The sequence below is a fragment of the Gymnogyps californianus genome, chromosome 5, assembly GCF_018139145.2.
Source record: "Gymnogyps californianus isolate 813 chromosome 5, ASM1813914v2, whole genome shotgun sequence".
NCBI lineage: Eukaryota > Metazoa > Chordata > Aves > Accipitriformes > Cathartidae > Gymnogyps > Gymnogyps californianus.
The window spans coordinates 28,942,740-28,965,218 of record NC_059475.1 but is presented as its reverse complement, the minus strand read 5'-3'; the positions used below and the strand labels follow the sequence as shown (position 1 = coordinate 28,965,218).

Below are 22,479 nucleotides of genomic sequence, written 5' to 3'. Positions count from 1 at the left end.
CTTTTTCTGAGAAGTCTGGTTTTCAGTAATTTGAGAAACACTTTAAAGGACAAGCGCTGAATGGTTTTGTTTCAGCTGTCACAAACTTTGTCTCATCAAAGCACTGACCTCCTCTGCAGTGACCTTGTTTAAGTGTACCTATATGTTATGTGGAAGAGGCCACAATAAAGCAAGCTGAAGCGGTGTCTTGTACTATCATTTTCCTCTTGCACAGAATTAAATAGCTTAAGAGCAAATGAGGGGTGATGGTTATCATTTCTATACAGATAAGATACCGGAACAAACATGCTTTCATAAAGTGGTAGGCAGGCTAATTGGTAAGGAAAACTTGTCACAAAAAAAGACACTGAGTAGTAAATGCAAGTGTGAACAAAAGTAGCACTACACTAAGGAGGTAGTTATATATAGTACGCTAGATGATATAACCAGTGATAAACAGGATATATACAAAATATTTATTTCCCCCCATTAAGTTTATAAAAAAAAATTGCTTGTTCTTGACATTTCAGCATATTTGATAGGACACTAAATTCACTGAAACAATTACATGCTCAAAATTCTAGCTGAGATTAACTGCTAAGTTACCTTTCCAGTTCCATCCATAATAAATCCAGACAGCTTTTTTATGTGTTTTTTTTAGAAGTAAAAGTAACAACAGCTTTTAAATCTAAGGTATTAAATGTGCCTCAACACTACTGTAACCTCTTTTAAGCATCATAGAGATGAAAAGCAGAAGAATTTTGTTAACATCTGCTATTTACCATAGAAAGGAACAAAAACAACCTTAACTGTTCAAAGCATCCAGTTGGTAATTTGTAAAGCCACTTTTCAGTTGTGACTTTTTAAAAATACAGTACTTTACAATTATGTTATGCTGTAAGCTTTTAGTTTTCCAGAGAGCTTGCGTATTTTTTCTTCTCTTGGAAATTCCCTACCACTTCACAGGCATACAATTAGAAATGCTGAATAATTGCTGTAACTGTTGTTACAGAATTTAAGGACTGATCTGGAGAACAGGGCAAGCAGACATCTCCAACTCCTGTAATTTACCAGTGGAACATTTTGAAGCTTACTATCCAAAGTGTGCATTCTAGTGGGTAACAAATGCATTCTGGTGGAAGTCTGTCCTAAGTTGCAAGGAGGCTTCTTGAGCATCTTTTTTCCCCTTACATTTTCTCCTTTAACATCTTTTAGTTAAAGGAGTTCATTAAACGAAAAACATTATTAAGCAACTAGAGATAGTTCTAAGCTCCTAAAAGTTGAGAACTCTCATCTCGTCGGAGAAGCTGATCACTAAAACATTAAGCTCAGATGCATTATACGTTCTCACTCAATGCTCTCTGGATTCCACTAGCTAATAGCAACCTGAACCATACACAGACAGCACAAATATTTACATGACATGAACAGTATTTACAGTGATTTCTTAGATATTTCTTATTCCTCCTAACCCAGAGAGAGCCCTCTACGGTTTCCGAGAGCCTGAGCCTTTTTCTTTTTTCTCTCTTGCTCATGTTTCTCACGCCTTTCTTCCCTGAAGGGGAAAAAGAAGAGAGAGAGACCATATCAAGTTATGTTAAAGGTATAGACACAAGCAACCAAAGGAATCTGAAGCTGACCAAGGCTTAACATCTATTTAACCAGTGTGCTGCATTTGCCATGGGCAGAGAGAACAGTACCGTTTTTGGACTGAATCCAAATATTCAGGTAAATACTTCTGCTTAGATGTACAGGTCTAACATTCAAGGTAACAACATGTCAATATTCACAGCTTCTTCCAAGGTGAAGGTAAATCTCCCAACGCAGGAACTGATAGCTTTCACAGAATAAAAGTCTATGGGATTCAGAGCTGCCCTCTCTGTTGGCATTCCTGATACTAGACAGACTATTGGAGGCAAAAATTGCTCTAATATAAAAGTATTCTTTCCTGAACTGCATATTTAAATCCTAAAAATACAAATGAGTCATCGTATTATTTTAAATAACACTATTCATAAAAAGCTAGTGGTGTACTAACCTTGTCTGGAGATGCGGCTGTTTGTAATCTTTCTTACGTGAAGAGATGTTGCTACCAACAGACTTATTTAGGACAGTATTTTCTTTAAATTCTCCCCAAGGTTTTAGTCGTCCTACAATTTAGGGGCAAAAAGAGAGACTATTGAATTCCTAGTTTAGTAATTGTGTGCTTAACTTGTTATTGTGAATTTTATACTAGCTAGCCTGCTTTTTCTGGTTGACTTTAAGATGAAATGCCTCTTCAGCTGTATTATCAGTTTCACCAGCCCATCCCCTACAAGTAGTTTTTCTGAAAGTATAACAGCTGACTGCACTTATAAGTAACACTCACCACACAAAGTTCAGCTTCTCACACAATAGTGCACTTTTAAAAAAAATAAAATAAAAGTAAGCCTCATTGTGTAAGGAATATCTCATACTTCCTGTACATCTATTCAGTGGAATACAAGGGTGTTTCTTCTTATATTTATGGGCTTTTGGTTATAAAGGCTTATTCTTCAGTAGAAAAGCTCTTAAAGCATATATTATGTAGAAATTTAACATCAGTCCACAGACTGTGTGGGAATCCAGAGGGAAAGGGAAAGGGAGAGGAAGAGAGACTGAAAACTTTGCTGTCATGGTTTGTATCAATGCCTTGCTTTATGAGCAGTTGAGTATAAGGGGTATGACTAATGCAAACTGCACAGGATCACAGTACCTTTGTGTGGCTGATACCGCAGCGGCCTTGAGAGACTTGCTTTGAGATCAAACGTCTTCTTTGTGCTTGTGGGTTCTGCAGAGTGAGCTGCAAACTTGAAGGGGGTGATAACTACAAAAAACATCAAGATATCATAATTAATTATAGTAGCAAGAACATCACTGTACATAGCAAGTTGGAAGTGCCTGTGAAGACCACCTTACAACCATCAAGACCAAAGAGCCATCAAATGCTACCATCTGCTACCTCTAAAGACAGAATTGCACAAATACAGCTCACTTGAAATAGGGAGCTTTTGGGTCTGGAGAGAGCAAGAGTTGTAGAGTATTAGCCCTTTTGCTCCGATTATGCTATGCAATAGCATAAACAGCTCCATGTATTTTTCTAGTCTTTCAGAGCAAATTGTGTTTCCTAGTCTCTGTGCTTATTTGGAGCGAAGTGGATTTTCACATTAAAAAAAGAAGCATTCTTCCGGACACACCAGCTTCAGATCAGCAGTGGAACTTTTCTTTCCCCCTAAAAACATCATTATTGTCATACAGCAAGACAGGCAACTCTGCGTTCTTGACCTGTGCTAATGTAGCTGTGATGCTAGGGTATCAATGGTTAGATAGCAGAGCTGTGCTGGTGCAGAGATCTTTAGTAATCAGGAGACTTCTGCTTTTTCTTACAGGGTTTTAGTTCCTCAGTTAATCAGGGTTGCTGAGGCTGACAATAACAGGTTGTCCTAAAACACAGCTAGAAGCCTGGTGTGTGCCAATCCCACAAGGAGAATGAGACCTCTGAGAAGGCATCAGGAACTCCTCTCACCGCAGACAGGATCTCCCTGTACCTGTTATATGAATCTTTTGCTATGTAGTCCCCAAATGTCTAGAAGATTTTCTATCCCCTTTTCTCTAGTTAGTTAGGTACCATATGTTTAAGTCTTAGCACTTAACCATTTTAGTCAAAACACTGGAAACCAAAGGAAACAAAGAAACTACTGCAGTTTCTAAAGAATCAGTCGTAAATTAGAGAATGACATTAAAACCTGGGTCTACATGATGCTAGGTTATAAAAAATTTATATAATAATTCAATAAGACAAAAGTCATGATCTGAAAAAGCCAAATATTTACCATCCACTTTACCCTTTGATGCAGTCAGATCATTATTTCTTGCATTTCCCTTGCTGTTTTTCTGACTTATTAGTTTGCAGCTCTTCTGGCTATCAGGTGTGCAGATCTCCTCCAAGTACGGAGACATTCTGGATGGAGTCTTGGTAAGAGAGCGTTTATGCTCATTATCTTTTGTGGCTTCTGAGAATCTGAAAATTGTTAGAAATAAGAAAACAAAGTCAGTCATCTGCAAGATCTATGCACATCATAAGCAATGTGACAGAATACAGAAGGTTCTGCCTTCTACTTTTCTTACAGGTAGAAAGTTTTACTGTGTATAAGATGTTCACAGCTTATGCATAAACTGCACTAAGAATACCTTTCCTAGCAGTTTTCAAGTTATGAGCCACCATCAATAGCAGTAAGTAATATTAGGAATTACAAAAGAACTGACCTTCTTGTTATTTTGGAGAACAAATATATTTGGATGCAACAAGCCTGTAGATTTCTTCACCAACAAATATGATTTACTTTAGATTTAGATTCTGTAGTAAAACGTTTTTTATATATATATATATATATATTTTGTTCATTTTAATTCAAAATAAGAAAAACTGAAAGAAAATTAACTAAATAACAGAACTCTAGAACTCAAAGATCTACAAGAGGAAGAAGCTAGACATTTTAGTCAAAACACACAAGTTACTTGCATACCAAGACACACATATGTGCTGTATGTATGTGTGTATATACACACACATTCTTAACGTATATGTGTGTATACATATATATGTGTACATATATTCAAAATCTTGCATGAAGTAATACTCTTATCAAAAAGATACTGAGAATAAGCTGAAAGCCTGCAAGATATGGAAAGACAATGAGTAAATGTTGAAGAAAGCTTTGTTTTGAGGGCTAGCAGGTTTATGGATGAAGTGCAGCTTGCAAGATCCACCTCAGCACATCTTTGGACAAATGGAATGGCAGCAAATTCTAAAAGTGTTGTTCTGTTTTAAATATTGCTAAGAATCAAGTAGGGCTGCAGTGAAGACAATAAAGATCATCCAACAGGACACCAGAGGTAGAATGAATATTGTTTTCACTTGTTGTTATCTACTGAAATGAAAGATAGCACATTTAAAGTAGAAACAAAGCCAGTAAGATTATGAGCTTGATTTTACAAGGAACCTGTAATCTTGACCTTTGAATAGCAAAAGAACTGCATGCAAAAGTCCCATAATTATTTATTAGGAGATGTCAGTATTAGAAGTCACACTATCTGACTTAATAATAACAATCCCCCTCCCCCTACTTTATTCAGGGACAAAAAAGTCCCAGCAGCTATAATCTTGGCATGCAAAACTTGAGAAGTGAAGGTTATCAGAAAAATGGAGAGTGACACAACTGAGACCTGAGATTAGTTGGGTATTGTTAGCAGGGGGAAAAGGATAAGGGTAAATTATAGAATGTCTAAATCTCAACTTCAGACACCGTGGAAAGTTTAGTAAACTGGATAACGTTGGAATTAGTACAATAGTTAGAAACCAACAAAGAAATAGTAGAGACAAGGATTTTCACTGAAAAGAAAACCAGGAGAAAGGGCATTTATCAATGAGTACCATATGGACTGTCCTTTTGATTCCTTCTTTTAAAAGGTTTTTTGTCCAAGACTTTAGAAAAATTAGTAATAAGCTAATAAAATTTACTGATAACAAAAGTTCATGAAATATTAACATAATAGAGAATTAGATTACTGTGTAGGAATAGTGAAGTGCGCATGATGTTTTAAAAGGAAGTGAGATTTAATAGCATTGTGTATGAGCTCGTTCATTTAGCAATTCCTCATGACTTTCTGGTGTCAACTTGGTTCCCATCTGCTAGAAACAATCTGATTATAGTAGTCAATGACAAGATGAGCCCCTGCTGTGACACTGGGGCGGGCGGGGGGGGGTGTGGAAAAAAGGAAAGAGAGTACCAAAAAAACCCCAAATGATGAGTCCATTGTGAGACTCACCTGGAATACTGCATACAGTTCTGGTTAAGTAATTTCAAAGATTAATTAATTCAGATAACAGAGACTATTAGGTTGCCTGACAAAACGGAAAACCTAACACAGTAAGAGAAGAAAAATAATTTGGCTTGGTTGTTTTAGCAAAATGAAAGCTGAAAGAGATGCAAGATTCCTCTACCATCAGACATCAAAATGAAGAATCAAGATAGTAACAGCACAGTAAGGCTTAAACCAGCCATAAAGGTAGGCCGGAAGTTAGTAATCAGAATTAGTCTCATGTAGTTCATGTTTGGAATAGAAATAATGTAGTCAAATCACAGTCAGCGTTGATTATTTCATGTGTATCACACCAAATTTCTCACTGGTAGTTTTGGTTTGTTCTTTTTACCTGACATTCATTTTGGTTGTTGAAAGGACAGAAGGATTAAATGAAGATTTCCTAGATAAAATACTCCGATTGGCAGCATTCAGAGAACTGTGTGGTGAGTGCCGGAGGTTACTAGGAGTGCAAGTGGCGGAGAATCTGCCTCTTTCTGGATTTGGGCTGAATAAAAAAGTTTTGCCACTGGTTTGTTTCTAGGGAAAAGCAAATCATGAGTTAGCACACTCTGCTAAAAATTTATCAGAAAAGCATCTAAGAGGAAGGGAAAATACACAGTGAATCAGAAGCATACAGTCTCTTCGGTTTTTCCCTTTTTTTCTTTAAAAGCATATTTTAAACATAAGTAGTTTAATAATAATAAAACTGATCTGAAAACACATACCTTAGAATTGTTATGTGGAGTGCCTTTTTCTGATGCTTTTAAGTGATTCGATTTTTTGGCCAGCACCTGCCAAAAGTAATTTGTCTTAAGTATACATTGATACAATGTATGCCATAGAAAAGAGAAATATAGTGGTCAGGAGTTTCAGTGTTACTGTTTTGATATGTCCATTGACATATTCATTCATATATTTATTGATACATTACTGTCACTTTGCTAAGGTTTGCTGCACTCTGAAAGGGCCTTATTAGCAGCTTTCACCCGTGCAAGCGTGAAATACAAGAACTGAGAATCGGGGCCACTGAGAACAACGTATATTGCATATATTTTAAAGGAGAGTCATATGCAGTAATTGGACAATGGTTCTTTAAGGCACAAAAGAGGAACTTAATATTTAATTCCCACTCTTTGAAAAATAACACGTCCCGTTGGTTAATTTCTGCAGCAACTTAAGCAGTTGTAAACAAAAGCTCCAGGAGATCCTTCACAAAAGTAATTGTGACATAATTATTTTTACTCAAAACAAGTTATTTGTTGGTTCCTATAACTATAACCATACACTGTTAACATATAAAAACTTATATAACGCTACAAGTTCTATACAAATAACTATATAACTAGTTATATAGGACTGCAGTTAAATTTCACTGATCTTAACATTCCACTGCATGTACACATGACCAGGTACTTACTGCTCTAAAGAGACTGTACAGGACTTTTACAGAGAGGCTCTGGAAATAAATGAACACAGAAACAATGGATATCTTCCTGTGTTATCACTTACCTTGACTTCATTGAGAGAACTGCTGCAGTGTTCAATCATTTTTTTTTTCCTCTCAATGTAGTCAGCAATAGATTCCATTTTCTTGAAGTGAGCCTCATGCAACTTTTTAAAGTCTAAGAAGTTCCAAAAAATAAGAACAGTCACATATCTGATAAGCTCCTAAGGAAGTTTACTACGTAACAGGAGAATCTTGCTACACCTATCATTATGGCCTCAAAGAAAATATAACGTATCCCTTTAATTAAAGACTGTGTATACACAGGTAACCAAACAGTATGAAATAGAATCTACTTCACCAGCCACATAGCCAGTTACCTGGTGCATGCTCTGGGGAATTATAGAATCATAGAACAGTTCGGGTTGGAAAGGACCTTTAAAGATCATCTAGTCCAACCCCCAAATTCTGCAGTTAAAGAAAAAAAGAAATACTTCCAAATTTTAAACCAATGGATGTATTTTACAAAGTGATATAAATGAGCTAATACATAGTAATACAGCACAACAGTAGTATTTATGAAGTGAAAACTAAACAAGCAGGGGTAATAGCATGTCTTCCTGCTCTTTGTTGTTTTGAAAATCATGAATGCAAGTATTATATCCAAAAGACATCTAAGTGTTCAACAAACCAGTTTTATAACATACATATGAGTCATTTACTACTATGAATTTACAAGTTGGAAGATATACCTTAATATGTAACCTTTGGGAACTCTTTTTGTTTGCTTGCTTTTTAAAGAGAGGATGTTCTCTTCTTCAAGCAGAAATAGAAATTTGGGTTGTAAAAAACCTATAAGTCAAGTCTCCTTTCACACACAGACAACACATCTATTTCTAAAGATGGTAGGTTATCTTACTTGGTGTAGTAGCTTTCATTCCTGTTTTCCCAGACCTAGATGCACGGCCTACATATAAAGGGATCTTCCCTCCTGCATGATGAGCATCACCTGGTACAGTAAGATTAGACAAAATCATTAGAACTCCTGAAAAATACTTTAATGTCATCACAACCTTTTTTAAAGTATTTGTTCCAAAACACACCTTATCTCCTCAAAGTGGGTTTAGGTTTTGAGAAATAGAAGCATCAGCTGGAATAAATATGTCCTTAGTCTCTCAAAAGCCTTTTAAATGGTATGTCAGTAACAGCATGTCTTGACAAACTACAAGCCCAGCATGAATCTTACAGTCATATTCGGTTATTTTTCGACAGTAAAGTATTTTACAGGGGAAGTTAACAAGTGAACTATGCTTGTGGTATGCAAAACCAACTTTAAATTCACAGGTCTTTATCTGTTTAATAAGCTAGTGTTTTTTAAATGTTGATAACAAAGAAGAAATACCTTTTGGCCAGCTTTTCTGCCACTGCCTTATATACATATACAGAGTCTAAGTTCTTTTTATCATCTCTGCTCTCAGGTATAGTATTAAGCTCATGTTCACATTAGTGATTTATTTTATTAAGGAAAAAAAAAAAATCAGGTAAAGACTTCAAGTTCAATATTTGCATATCAAAAGCAAACATTTGCTTTTCTATTAATTCACATTCCCTTTAAAGTAAACTTGGATGACCTCAATATATTGAAAGAAATCCTCACTGGAAGCAAATAATGGGGCGTCATTGAAAACAGTTGTTGAAAAATCAACTTTTCAACACTGAATGCAGACATAATATTTTTCTGTCACACAGCTCTTGCTATCTGAAGTTACTGAAGAAAAACAAAAAAACAGAAAGCGGTATGGACACTTATAATTACAGTTATAGGAACAGATGAGTTCTGTGCCAACTGTCAGGATGAATGCTGCCTCAACCAAAGCATCCTCTACATATTCTATTGCTTCTGTTTTTAAAGGAACCTTCATTGAAAATCATTATTTTCTAAATTAGTTTCAAAATTATAGATGGCCTCCAATAAAAATGTCCTTGTAAATTCTACTGAACAGCAAGAATATCCATAATACAGCTCAAGGACTACATACGCTTAGTCTAACAGGAGCAAATAATGGTATGTGTCTTATTTGACAGACCCAGAGTACCAATAAATTATCAGATTGGGCAGACAAACTCATTTCTTCATGTCAGTTGCATGCACAAAGGAGTGGGGGAGAAATGAATTCATATTTTGAGCGACATCATGTTTGAAGGTCTAAAAAAAGCCACCAGATAGAAAAATGATCCACCATAATACATTCAGATATTGTTAGGCAGTTTAAACAAGTTATAAAGAATTCTGTCTGTACGTCCTTTTCTACCCCTTCCTTTACTCCTGGGAAGGAAATGACAAAACCCGTTCATCTGTAGGAAAAGAAAAATGAAGCATGAGGAAGGAAGCTCTCCCTTTCTTGCCACTTTTTAAAGGAGCCAAGTAGCATCTCAGGGTGTTGTGGTTTAACCCCAGCCAGCAACTAAGCACCACACAGCTGCTTCCCCCTCCCCCCTCCCAGTGGGGTGGGGAGGAGGGAAAAAAAAAAAAAGTAAAACTCATGGGTTGAGATAAGAACAGTTTAATAACTAAATTACAATAAAATACACTACTAACTAATAATAATATAGTAATTGTAATGAAAAGGAATATAACAAAAAAAAAAAAAACAACCACACCCACCCCCCAAGAAAAGACAAGTGATGCACAATGCAATTGCTCACCACCCGCTGACGGATGCCCCAGCAGCAATCCACGCCTCCCAGCCAACTCCCCCCTGTTTATATACTAGGCATGACATTCTATGGTATGGAATATTCCTTTGGCTAGTTCAGGTCAGCTGCCCTGGCCATGCTCCCTCCCAGCTTCTTGTACACCTGCTTGCTGGCAGAGCATGGGAAACTGAACAATCCTTAACTTAGGATAAGCACCACTTAGCAACAGCTAAAACATCAGCGTGTTATCAACATCATTCTCACACTAAATCCAAAACACAGCACTGTAGCAGCTACTAAGAAGAAAATTAACTCTATCCCAGCCGAAACCAGGACACAGGGGTATTCCAAAAGGCACTGATCTTAAATGAGGTGCAAGACTCAAATACAATCACACCTTCAAGAACTCCTTCACTAAAAACATCAGGTCCAGAGTTCTAAAGTCAAAGCCAGTAGAATTCCTACATTGCAGAATTTGTGGATTTGTGTTACAATATGCTAAACAAACAGGTACACAAACTCAAACAAGACAGATTTTTTTCTGGTATTCCCAAATAAAGTACTGATCACCAGACATGCCACAAAAATTTTTGCAGACACAATAAAATAACGAAAAGGTGCATTTTAAGCAGTACAAATTACTAAACTTACTTTTTTGGAATTTTCTACTTACATTCACCTCCACTACTTTTAGGAGAAGTCTTCTTTGGTTGTTCTTTCTGACCAGTACCCATCCCTGGATTCTCAATAGCTCTCTTTTTAGTTACTTGTTCCTCTTTTTGGAATACCTTCTGTCCCTTTTCGTGCTCACCCTGAGGTACTTCATTTTCTTTCATTTCGGAATGCTCCTGCAGTTTAAACATACTTCATTTGAACAGTTTGTTGTGACTGGATATAAAGAAAGGCTGTTGTTCCAAGAACAGTCAGTCAGTGGAACAGGTTGCCCAGAGAGGTTGCATAGCCTCCAACCTTAGAGGTTTTCAATATCAGATTAGATAAAGCCTCAAGCATTTTGGTCTAACCTCATAGTTGACTGTGCTTTGACTGGGAGATTGAGCAAGAGACTTTCTGAAGTCTAACCTGAATTAACCTGTGAAATACTTACCCTGTTATTTCACAGATAAATCTATATTAGAAAGCTTTTACCTGCACAGCTCTAACATTTTAGTATAAAGTTGCCTTTATTGACAAAAGTTAATTATTTGCAAGTAAAAATAAATTCACCGGCTATGTCACTTTTTACTATTGTAGCTTTGGTTACTGTACAATTCTCTGTCTAACACTAATAGACTAACATTCCTCATCTTCTCATTTCCCTCCTCTAAATCTAAATCAGTAAAAGTCTTTCACACAGTTCTTAGTTCACTCACTACTTGCATGTAATTCTAGAGAAAAATAATTCTACTCCCATCTCACCTTGAAACTTCCCCCCCTCAGTCATACAACCCATCAAAAAAGAACCCACTGAGAGGAGTGGGAACTAAAAAATTGTGAGGTTTAGGCGATCATCCAATTTCTGTTAATTTTTTCTAAATAAAGTGAAAATAGCCTTATTTTAGATAAATTCTGAAACTAGTCTAATATTCAGAATCCTATGATGAACTAGTGAAAGCAGTCTTACATTCAGGTAAAGGTGTTTGGAATTGTGTATTTCTTAGAGGAATTAAATTTATTTCCTTGAAGTAATGACTAACAAGTAATCTCTGTTCATTATAGAATAGCATATAGTCAAGATGGACAAAATCAGTGCTACAAAGTACAGAAGACCAGTACCAGAATGTTTGCGTATGAAATTCTTATATACACACACACATATATAAAAAAAAAGGATACCACCTGCTAAATGGTGGTAGAAAAAAATCAAGTGTGTTTAAATTATGCTTGAGGGAAGGGAGAGCGGCCAGCACACAGAACCAAGCCATGCAAATCACCTCTTTCTCATCAGAAAGCCCTGTATTTTCTTCACCAGTATTAGTTTCCTCGTTGGAGTTCCTCTTTTTTCTGGTTATTTTCTTTTCTTTACCACGTCTTTTTGTAATAAAACACACTGAATCAGGCATAATTTCCTCCTGATTGCTCAGTTCATCCGATCCGATGGAAGCAGATGCACTTTTTTCAGAGTCCTGTAGCAGAAAAATGCTATAAGGTGGAACATACCTGACACAAACATAAATTAGATACTCCGAAGGGACAGTTTCAGTTTTATTATTGGAAAAAGTATTTCATACAGAGGAAAAGCAGTAGCATGCCATTTAGTAGCATAGTGATCAAGAAATTGGCAATATCTAGATTTCCCTAAACATCAAAGCTCATTTTTGAAGACTTTAAAAAGAAGTCCTAAAATTGTTTTATTATATAGCATTTTAATAAGATTATAAAAAACCTAATACTTTATATTTGAAATCCGACTTGCATGATGCTGTGACCCTCCCAGATTTGTATGTTTCTGTGGAATACTCTTCACCAAAAAATCAGAGCCTCTTCCATGCTTGTTAAAATTAAATATAAGCTGCCAAGGATTACACCTGTTCCTCAAACCTTTAAAGATGACTTTAAAGGAAGCACTTAAAGGGAGATATATTTTAGAAAAAGCAGATAACAATTTACCTTCTATCAAAAATGTAAAAAACATTGCCATACCCAACAAAATAATTCAGCTTACAGAAGAGAAAACTTTTTTTAAAGTTAAGAAAACAATACATTAAGAGATTAATAAAGGAAACTCCACAATTGTATCACTTTCATTATAGTGTCAGTGTAAGTAAATTGTAGTAGCTACAAAATGCTTTCCGATGAGTATCTAGTCCCTGTCATCTAGGCATGCAAAATGGATAAAATATTTTTATATTTGGTACTGACCAGTGTCTGGAGCTAAACAGGCAAGAATTAAGATTTATTCAATGGAAATTAAATGTTAGTGTTCAGAGAATAATTTTGTACTGATGCTGAAAAATACATTGTTAATTTTGGTAGCTGAAAGGAAATCAGCTTTGGGTCATACAGGATTCCATTTCAAAGCTAATATTAGCACATCTGTTTCTATCAGTGCATGAGTGCACTAAACTAAAGGCACTACTAAGAAAAAAGTGGTTTTATTACAGTTCACATCGTGGTAAAAAACAACCTTCAGTACATGCCCTGCTCTACTAGTTACAAAGTTAGGTCTATCTCTCTTAAAAAGAATGGCTGATTTATCATCTATTACCATATTTTCATTTTCTTGTTTTGTTCCATGAAAGTGTTGCTTCAGTGCTTTCAACAATTTGTCTGCCTGGGGAGAAATCAAAACAATATATGAACCAAATATTGCATTAAGTCATCAAACAAAAAACTGCATAAACCCAAATAGCATCCTAAAAATTGATCTAACAAACAAGCAGAACATTTCCTGAATCCAGCAGAATAAGACATGCCTAGAGCTTCATTCAAGTCAAATTAGAGAAAGTGCTTAAGGCCGCAGATAAATATGTAACATATTCTCCACAGAGGCACAAAGACAAATTTCCCTGACTAGGTTTCTTCCCATCCGTCTATTTTCCAAAAAGTTTAATTGTTCAAGGATGAATGAGACTGACTGTTTTTAGCAGCACTGCGTAGCTGAATATGAATTAAAATCATACGAAATTTCTGCAATAACTTCTGTCTTGCCCATACTACATGCAAAGCATTCTTCTCTTCCCTTGCATATATTCAGCAGTAATAGCAATAAAATAACAACAACAAAATTACTTCATTGATATTTTAGGCTATGAAAGACTCTTAAATACCTAATTGGAAAGGTCAGCATAAAATCAAACCTGAACTAGAAGTTTAAGAACAAAATAACCCAGAACTAAAACCCCAAGCAGAAGTCTTAGTCCTGTCAGGACAACGAGTTCCTTTGTCCACCTAGGTCGTGGATCTTCTTTCTTTTAAGGCTTTATACCTTCTCCCACTGGTAGTGCAGCAGCCTGACTGCTGCGGAGTGATTTACTGGCAGTGCCTACCAGAAAAGATCAGGCCACTGTCATAAATTTGTAGCTCTAGGCGAAAGAGATCGGAGCGTGCTTAAATTTCTCGTTCTTAACCACGATTGGTAAACACACGCACTCTCGTCCCTTAAGGCACCCTGTCGTTACTATTCTTCTGACTCCGAGCCGTAAAAAAAAAAAAAACCCAACTACCCACACTGGGGGGAAAACAGCGGCGGTGGCCCAGGGGCAGCCGGGCCCAGGGGCAGGCTGCCGACACCGTGGTGCTGCGCACGACAGGGACGCGCTTGCCGAGCTGCGGGCGGACCCCGTGGGGTGCAGCGTGGGGCAGCCCCGCGCCTCCCCTTCTCGATGCCTCCGGAAAAACGGAGCCCCGCATAATCAACTTTGTCTTTGAGTGTACGCCCGTCACGAAGCTGTATGGGCACAGCGCCTCGCGTTACGGACGGGAACTAACGACCAGGACGCGTCTTCCTGGACGAAGGGACGCTTCAGTGCAAAGCTACCACCGCCACCCGGCAGGCCGGGGCTGCGCCCCTGCCATCACCGCCTCCAGCCCCAGGAAGGGACGGGGACTGAAGGCTCCGTCAGTGCGGTACCCAGAACGAGAACAATGTCCACGGGGACGGGCAGGGCATGTTCCCTACACGACACCCGCTCCCCTCAGCTCCCGGCCGAGCAGAGAGGGAGCCCCAGAGCCGGGGCCGCTCTTCGGAGAGCGGGCGGGAACCCGGAGCTTCCCCACTCTCCCCTCGCTCAGGTCCACGGCGCTGCTCCCTCCCAGCCACGGCAGCTGCCCCCGCCTCACCCGGAGGTTGGCCTTCAGGCCGGCGGCCTTTGCGATCCGCTGGAGCTCCACGTATTTCAGCGACTCCAGCTGCTGGAGCGAAGAGAGCGCCATTGCAGCACCAACCCACCGCCTCACTAGCGCCAACCGCCGCACTTCGAATCTCGCGCTCAACTGACACGGCGCGCCTCGCCCCCGCCGTTCGAACTCGCCCGCCGCGCCAGGCTATTGGCTGAACGAGGCAAAGGGGTCGGGCCTGGGCGCACGGAAACAACCAATGGCGACGCGGTCACCGAGGCGTGCTTTTTTTCAAACGCGATAGGTGCTCCTAGCGAGGGAAAGTCCTGCCCTCTCCTGCTTGATTGGGCGACGGAATGACTCGGTGCGGCCCACTTCCCAATAGTCTCGGGCGATGAGGATGGATGCATCTATTGCCCAATGGCAACGCAGATCTTGAAGTGCGCTCCAATTGTGAGGCCGGGAAGGCGGGCGCCGCGCTCGAACGCGGGGCGGGAGAAGATGGCGGTGCGCCGGCAGCTGCAGGAGCTGTTGCAGGACCCGCAGCTCGGCGGGACCATCACTGTGGAGTGGCCGTCGTCGCACGCCGCTGCCGCATGGGTCTCGCGGTCGCCGTCTTCCTTGCCGCCTTCCTCGTCGCCGGCCGCAGGGGCGGCGTCGCCACCGCGGCGGCGGGGGCCGCTGCCGGAGGAGTGCGCCATGTTCCAGTGCCGCGGCTGCTGGGCGGTGCTGGGGGACTCGCTGCACCTGTGCGCGCAGGAGAAGCGGCGGCTCGGCCTCCTCGTCTGCTTCAGTCAGTGCCCGCCTGGCGGCCTCGGGGCGGCGGGGGGGGGCTGTGCGTGGCTGGGCCCCGCGGGGAGGGCGGGGGACCGAGTCCGTGCTGCCCCCCCCGCCCCCGGAGGGCCGCCGACCTTCCCCCGGCCCTGGGGGTCTGGGCTGGGCTTCGCGTTGGGTGCCCTGAGGGCGCGGGGTGGGAGGGCGCGCCGCTGCCTTGCGCGCGTCTCGGGCCCGTGGGGGGCGGCCGGGATGGGGTTGATCTGGGGGAGGTCTCGTTTTCAGCGGGTCTCTCTTTCTTCTCAGAAGTTACAAACGATGTGGCCTGGGAGGATTCGCTCATGATCGGCCTCGAGGGACCCCTCCTGGGATGGTGCGTAGCTCACCTGGTTCTTGCTTTTGGCATCGCGCCTGCCGGGAACACCGGCCGCGGTAAACTGCGTGGGCAAAAACGGGCTTCTGCAAAGCTGGGAGCCAGGAGCTCCTTTGACTTGTGCGCTGGAGTTTCTTATGGGCTTGGTAAACTCCGAAGTGCTTTTTGTACCCGTGCTTCGTCATTTCGGATGGAGAAACCTTTTGTAGGTGTGTAGCTTTCATTTTTGTCAAAATCACAAGTTTTGCTGCTCTAATCTTTTGTTGGTGGAGAGGAACATTTGAGCAATGCAGCAAAAGACAGCCTAGCCTTTAGGTCTCTTTCTTCTGCTCCTTCCCTAAAAGGTCTATTACCTAAATTAAAGCACCTCTCTTTGGGGTTTTAGGGTTTTTTTGTACTGAAAATGAGTAACTTCCGCTGCTCTATTCACGAGCCTACAGTTAGCAACAGGTTTGATAACTCTGGGATTAGTCTGACGGGAAGGATGTAAATATCACCTGAGACTTACAGAACCAGTAGTTGGTTTAAATGATATGTAAAGGCTACTTTACAAACTACAAGGCCTGGGAACTTTTTAAATATAAGACTTGCCTTTTTTTTTCTTTTTTTTTTGTCTCTCTGCATGAGGCAATAATCTGTTTTATCAGGAGGAAATTTCACATCTATGACCTGGCACAGGCATTGTTTTACCAGTTAAATCATGTTTAAGTATAGCCTAAACCACTCTGTGATAATAAGACATGTATTTCCTTCCTTAATTGCAACTTCACTTATTACAGAGATTATTTCTTGCACAACATGCCCAACTTTTTATGTTCATGTTCTCTTTGTATGTGTTATTTCTTTAAGGAGAAAGCATTATTATGTCTTGTTTTGCTGTCCTGATAGAACTGAAGATTTGATGTCCTCTGACAAGCATGCAGTATCTATGGTTTCAGAAGCTTCTGTTTAATAATATTTTTTACTTTCTCCTTTTAGTGCTTACAAGGCATTATCCTGTCGGTCATGTGGCTTGATCGTGGGCTTCATTCTTTATTCTGCCTCCAGTGACCTGGCATATCTCCGAGGCTTCTTCTGTTTCTTCAAGGACAGCATCCTCTGGTGAGTATACAGTATTCTTATGGTCAATGATTTCACAGGAATTTGAAAGCTATTACAACAGGGTATCAGACTAATCTACAGCTAACAAAAGCGGCTTTACTTTTAACTGAGCGCATTGATGTGGGATTTTAATATCTTCCATGTTTAAATTGTTTGTGTTGGCGTGACTCCATTTGATTTGCCTTGCGCTTCTTGAGTGTCCTCATGTAATGTCAAGGTTTAAATTTAGTTATTTGCAATACTGAAATCTCTTTCAGTTCCAGATTCGCTTAGCTAATGTAAGATATCAAAGTAGTTCCATGATAGATTGAGGACTTGGCTATAGAAGCTGTATATTACTTATAGCTGGTGATGAGAGGATCTTATGATTTCAAAGTAAAACCATTGTTATGTTTTTAATATTTTCATATTGACTACTTTTGACAACAACTTTGTATCTGCTTTAAAATCATTTTAAATAACCTGTCTAAACAATGAATGCAACTATGGGGTTTTTAACTGTTTTTCTATGTTTGTTTGTTTGGGTTTTTTTTTTTCCCCCTTTCCCCTTTTGTTTTCCAGTTATCTCTTAAAAAACCAAATGATAATAGAAGCTTCTAAGGTGGATTTTCCTGATGTGACCTTAAAGGAACAACTGCGGGAAGTAATGTTTCTACATTAATTTGTATGGAAAATCTTTTAAAAATGCTGATATTTTTGGATATTGGTCCAAAAATATTGATACAATGACTTTTTCTTTTTAAGTGCATAAGATGGAGAAAATACTGACTTAAAATACAGTGACTGACTTAAATGTGTGAGACATGCAAAACATTTTCTAGAACCACTTATCTGCAAAAGATATCCAGTTCTAGCTAATTTTCTGGCAAAAGTGTGTTATCCTTTTCTCTCTATACTTTGAAAAGAAAAAAAACCAAGAATCGTTTAGACAGACTTCGCCGAAGTATTGCTACTTGTGTTGTCCGTAGAATTGATAAGTCCTTGCTGAAGAATTTCTAAAAAAGCAATTTGTTTATTTGAAAGTGATTCTAGCACAGTTGTATTTATGGTTACGTAAGCTCAAAACAGCATGGCAGTATTTATTTGTCGTTTCAGAGACAACACTAGAACCTCCCTCCTTTTTTGGTGTTTAAATTGGATGTTCTTTTCTGTAACTTGGTTAGTTAACTTAGCTATGGGACAGAAAATTTACTCAAAGTTATTGTGTGTAGGAGAGAGCCAGTGTATCTAGTTTTATGTGCTTACTTGTTCCTTACTTTTTCTTCTTGTAGTTTCTGTTCTAAGCATGGAAATGGGCCCATGACATTTCTTAAGTTTTGTCCTCTTTAAAGTCATCTTCCAGTGTCTTACCATAAGATCAGAGTGTTTTTACAGGTCAAGTGAGGCTAAAATGCAAAAACCTTATCCAGGCAAGACTTCTAAAGTTGAGACACATTTTTCTGAAGTAAAAAAATGGTAGTACTTCATTGCAAACACAAATTATGTGACTGTGGAGAGTTTGCTTGTTGACTAGAACAAGTGCAAGAATCTGGTCTTTGCTTTTTGAGACATAATGTCAGCAGGATTTTACTCTTGTGCTTTAGATGTGTTAACTTAAACCCCAGACTCTGGAAATGGCATTTTTGAGGGACTGTCCACATGTGTTCCTAAGCTAATGATGAAACAGTCTGTCCAGATATTGTCAAAGAAGGTCTCTGGCTCTGTAAAAATTTGTAATGAGTTTAGTAGGAAAGATTGGATTGATTGTAGTAAGGCTCCAGCAACTCTGTCTCCTTAAGTAGAGTATTTCCATACACCTCTGAAAGGGGTTATGCTGGCACACATTCATCTATCTCTTTGTAGCGGAGGCCTCTGATTTGGGTGCCAGTTTTGGCTGTACTAGACATGCAGTATAGAAATTAAAGCCCAGTATAATTTTCCATCTTGAAAGTCAGCTGCTCTTTAGCCACCGGAAGTGGGGTGCAGATCATTCAAAGATCCAGTGTTAGGATGTTTTTCTCTAGTTTTAATACTCTTATTTCTCTTTTTTCCTAGCTGAAAGAAAAGCTTGTGGAGGCCCACATTCGCATAGAATTGCTGATAAAGAAGCTGGAGGAACTGGAACAAAAGAATAATATGGCAGAAAGGCGAAGCTCTGCATCAGATGCAGTTGGCTTACTGCCAGGATATGCAATAGTCAGAGTCAACTAGTAAGATGCCATTTTCAAGAACTGCTGGAGTTGTTTCTGCATCTCTGCTGAGTTTATTATGATGAAATAATGCACCAGAACAGGTTTGAGTGTTGATCTGTCACTTTATCTGTGTATGGAAGGAACCGATGCTTAAGTGCATCCCTTTAATCTAAGGGGAACACCTGAAAATCTGACATACTGAAGTTATACGTGGAAAAATGAATAGCTCACCCATGCAGCACATCACTCACTGAGACAGTATAACTAGACTTTGATTCTCTCTAACGACTTCAGGGGGGAAAACAGCCTTTGAAATACTACAAACAGGTTTCTGGAACTACACAAAACATACTAACAAGATGATATTCAAGAGGAGCTATTATAAATTGAACGTTCTTACAGAGATCTGAAGTTCTTGTCCTACCTTTTCATATAGATACAGTGTTAATGGCAGCTAGCTGTTGGTCAAGTGGCTCATTAGCCACATCTGGTATGTGAAGCACTGCTAAATGGCCTCCTGATCAGTTCTTTTGGATTTGCTTGTGTGTGCGGCCTGCAAAAGGCACAAGCTAGCATGTCATAGAAGCTGCACAGTGTGCTTAGTGCATGAATCTGGATGGCACAATGCTGGGTGGAGCACAAGGTTTTACATTTCAAATTCAGGGGCAACCCACATGCCTGCCAAGTCCTATGGAAGTGTAGCCCCATGGCTGCACAGGACTGAGTCAAGTTCTGGCAGCTCCATGAAGCTTAGGCTGTGAGCAACTGCCTTTAACAGATTTGAGCATTTCTTTCTGGGGCTGAAGCTGTGAAACCAAGGAACAGTCTTCTGCTCAATCGTGGGAACACTACTCTGCTGAAATTGTGATAATCTGCCTGCTGCCTTCACTTAGCCAGTCAAGATGTTTCATAAAAAATACTTAATGGGTACTCATTGGCATTCTCTCTGTTTTGAATGGGTTCTGCTTCTTTCCAAACATCTAGAAAGTAATTTGATGGAAAAGAAAGAACACTACTTACCCCTTGTTATTGGGACAGAGTATCTTTATTCATAATTCTTGTTAGTTGGAAGGTTAAGGGTCCTTTTCCTCTCCCTTTTGCTGCCTAAAGCGCTGATGTTTTAAACCTTCCATAAAGTTTAGTAGTTGTCTGTAGTAGTCTAGAGAGGATTGTATTTACTTGATCACCTTAATTCCAGTCATGCAATTTGCCATTCCCTTACTTCTGCTTCTATATATGATTGGCAGATTGCACCCCCCGTTGCTTCTGATGCCAGTACTCCCTGTATTTCATGGTCATAATTGTTTTATTTGTAAAATACCTCTTGTAATGGGCTTGGAGCAGAGGGGACAAAACTCACTGCAAGGCACCTCAGAGGCTTTAGGTGGGCAGCTGGTACTTATGCTATTGCTAATGTTCACTGTGCTGCTTTTTGATTAAGAGTTCCAGGTTGTCTCAGTTCATTCTGATTAAGCAACAATGTAGAATATCAACAACCATTCTGCAGGGAGAGGAGGGATGCTCTCTGTTAAATTCTAATACTATATGCTATCTAAATTATTTTTGTTGTTTATGTTTTACAAATTTGACAGGCGTAAGTGCAAAAATACAGTGCTTTTCAATGACAGCTGAATTCAGGATACCAAAAGTAACTACTTGAAGTAAATGTTACACTCTTGTAAGATCTGTTTCATTGCCTGTAATGATAAATGTTATCTTCTCTAAAATGAGCTCTATCCTTAAACCTTAACTGGAAGGTTGTTCTTAACAGTTGTCACTGTATATGCATGTAAAGTTTTGATTAGCTGTATTTGATTATTTCATTTTAAAGTTGTGCAGTGACTTCTGCATTATGTTTAAGGGCCTGTTGGTCTTTAATTGGGGTCTTGTGACTAAGCTCATTTTGTGCAAGCATCTCCCCATCTCAGGTAAATGTTTTCCATTGTATTACTTCACCTTTGTGTTACTTTCTAAGTGACAGCCCTTTTGTTGTTGCATCAGTCTGAGAAACATGATTGATAACGGGACTACTCACTCTTGCCCTTTCATTCTGGTTTCTGCATTAAGACTGTTTCTTGCTATATACTTTATATCTATACTGTGTAAATAGTGCTAAATGGTCTTGCTTCATTTAGCTAAGTGTCCACCCCTAAAAGGAAATTTGTCAGTTACATTTTTTTTATATTATCTTTACAGTTGTAAAGAAGAAACTTTTTTAAATAAAAAAAGCTGAAATTCAGAAATATATATAGTGCAGATCACTGATAATATCATGTGAGTCATAAGCCTACTTCTTTTCCTTAGATTACGTCTGCAGAAAAAAAACATCAGTTTATCTTGCTTGGGTCCTGGTTCATTATGAAGCGTTAAATGAATGGTTCCTCATATTACATTACTTCGCATGAATTTAAACAAATAATGTCCTAAATAATAGCTGGTAAATTTTTAAACTACATTTCTTTACTCTTTGGAACTGGGAGGGCCTCCGCTCTGTTCAGTCAAGCTGTGGTCCTTCATGTCTATTTGTCAAATGATGTGTTTTCTTGGCACTGACTATTGCCTGATGTACCTGCTGAGACTCACAGCAGTACAGCATTCTAAGTAAATTCTGTTTTAAGAAGCAAGCCACACTAAATGCATTCTCTTCAGTAATTTGAGATGAACATTTACTGAGATATCAACTTAAACCTATGGGTGCATTTTGATTTAAGTGACACTTACAAACTTTTATTCCTGAAAGATTCAGTGTTTGATCCCACAGCCTGTCCCAGATTCAAATTCCTCTTAATCTACAATTGATCAGTGAATAATTGTTTTTCTTATTCTAGTGTAGAATCTAATCTCCTCTAACTAGGCATCTTGAGAGATGTGTTCTAGCTTTAAGTGCAGCCAGGGCCAGTCTGGCTTGGACAGGATGGATTCTCTATTTAAATCAATACCAACCACTTAGAAAGCAAGTCTCAAGGTCAGGCCTTCTTATGTTAGCTAACCAACAGCTGTCCTCTCTGGAATCTCAAGACAAAAACAACTAGAAAATGAAACAAATTAAGGTGGTTGAACAGGCTACTGAAGTAACAATCATACTGTGAATCTTCTATAAGCTAGCATAAAGGGTTAGCAATCCATAATGGGTTTTGGAAAGCTTGTAGCAGGGTTAGGAGCCATGGCTTCTTCAGCACAGTCCTCGTGAGGTGGTGTCGTGCTGCTGCATTACAGCACTCCCCAAAACTGCTTACAGCAGCAACTACAACTGTGGGTTGTGATATGCCAAGCACAGAAGG

General features: G+C 39.3%; 2 protein-coding genes across 3 annotated transcripts; one reads left to right on the top strand and one right to left on the bottom strand.

The window, feature by feature from the left end:
- Nucleotides 1–434: 434 nt before the first annotated feature.
- NUSAP1 (nucleolar and spindle associated protein 1) lies at nucleotides 435–14,875 on the bottom strand. Of its 2 annotated transcripts, none has more exons than XM_050897455.1 (12): nucleotides 14,783–14,875; nucleotides 13,209–13,274; nucleotides 11,935–12,126; nucleotides 10,677–10,851; nucleotides 8,226–8,315; nucleotides 7,372–7,484; nucleotides 6,588–6,653; nucleotides 6,212–6,399; nucleotides 3,831–4,018; nucleotides 2,714–2,824; nucleotides 2,018–2,129; nucleotides 435–1,534 (listed from the first exon to the last, which is right to left on the bottom strand). In XM_050897455.1, the coding sequence occupies exons 1-12, from the start codon at nucleotides 14,873–14,875 to the stop codon at nucleotides 1,447–1,449; spliced, it is 1,482 nt and encodes a 493-aa protein (XP_050753412.1). In that variant the 3' UTR covers nucleotides 435–1,446. The 2 variants fall into 2 exon arrangements, with proteins under 2 accessions (XP_050753412.1, XP_050753413.1); XM_050897456.1 differs by having other exon boundaries at nucleotides 3,843–4,018.
- Nucleotides 14,876–15,280: 405 nt separating this feature from the next.
- Nucleotides 15,281–21,437, top strand: OIP5 (Opa interacting protein 5). Its single transcript, XM_050897761.1, has 5 exons — nucleotides 15,281–15,572; nucleotides 15,860–15,926; nucleotides 16,905–17,027; nucleotides 17,589–17,670; nucleotides 19,062–21,437. The coding sequence occupies exons 1-5, from the start codon at nucleotides 15,281–15,283 to the stop codon at nucleotides 19,215–19,217; spliced, it is 720 nt and encodes a 239-aa protein (XP_050753718.1). The 3' UTR covers nucleotides 19,218–21,437.
- Nucleotides 21,438–22,479: the final 1,042 nt, after the last annotated feature.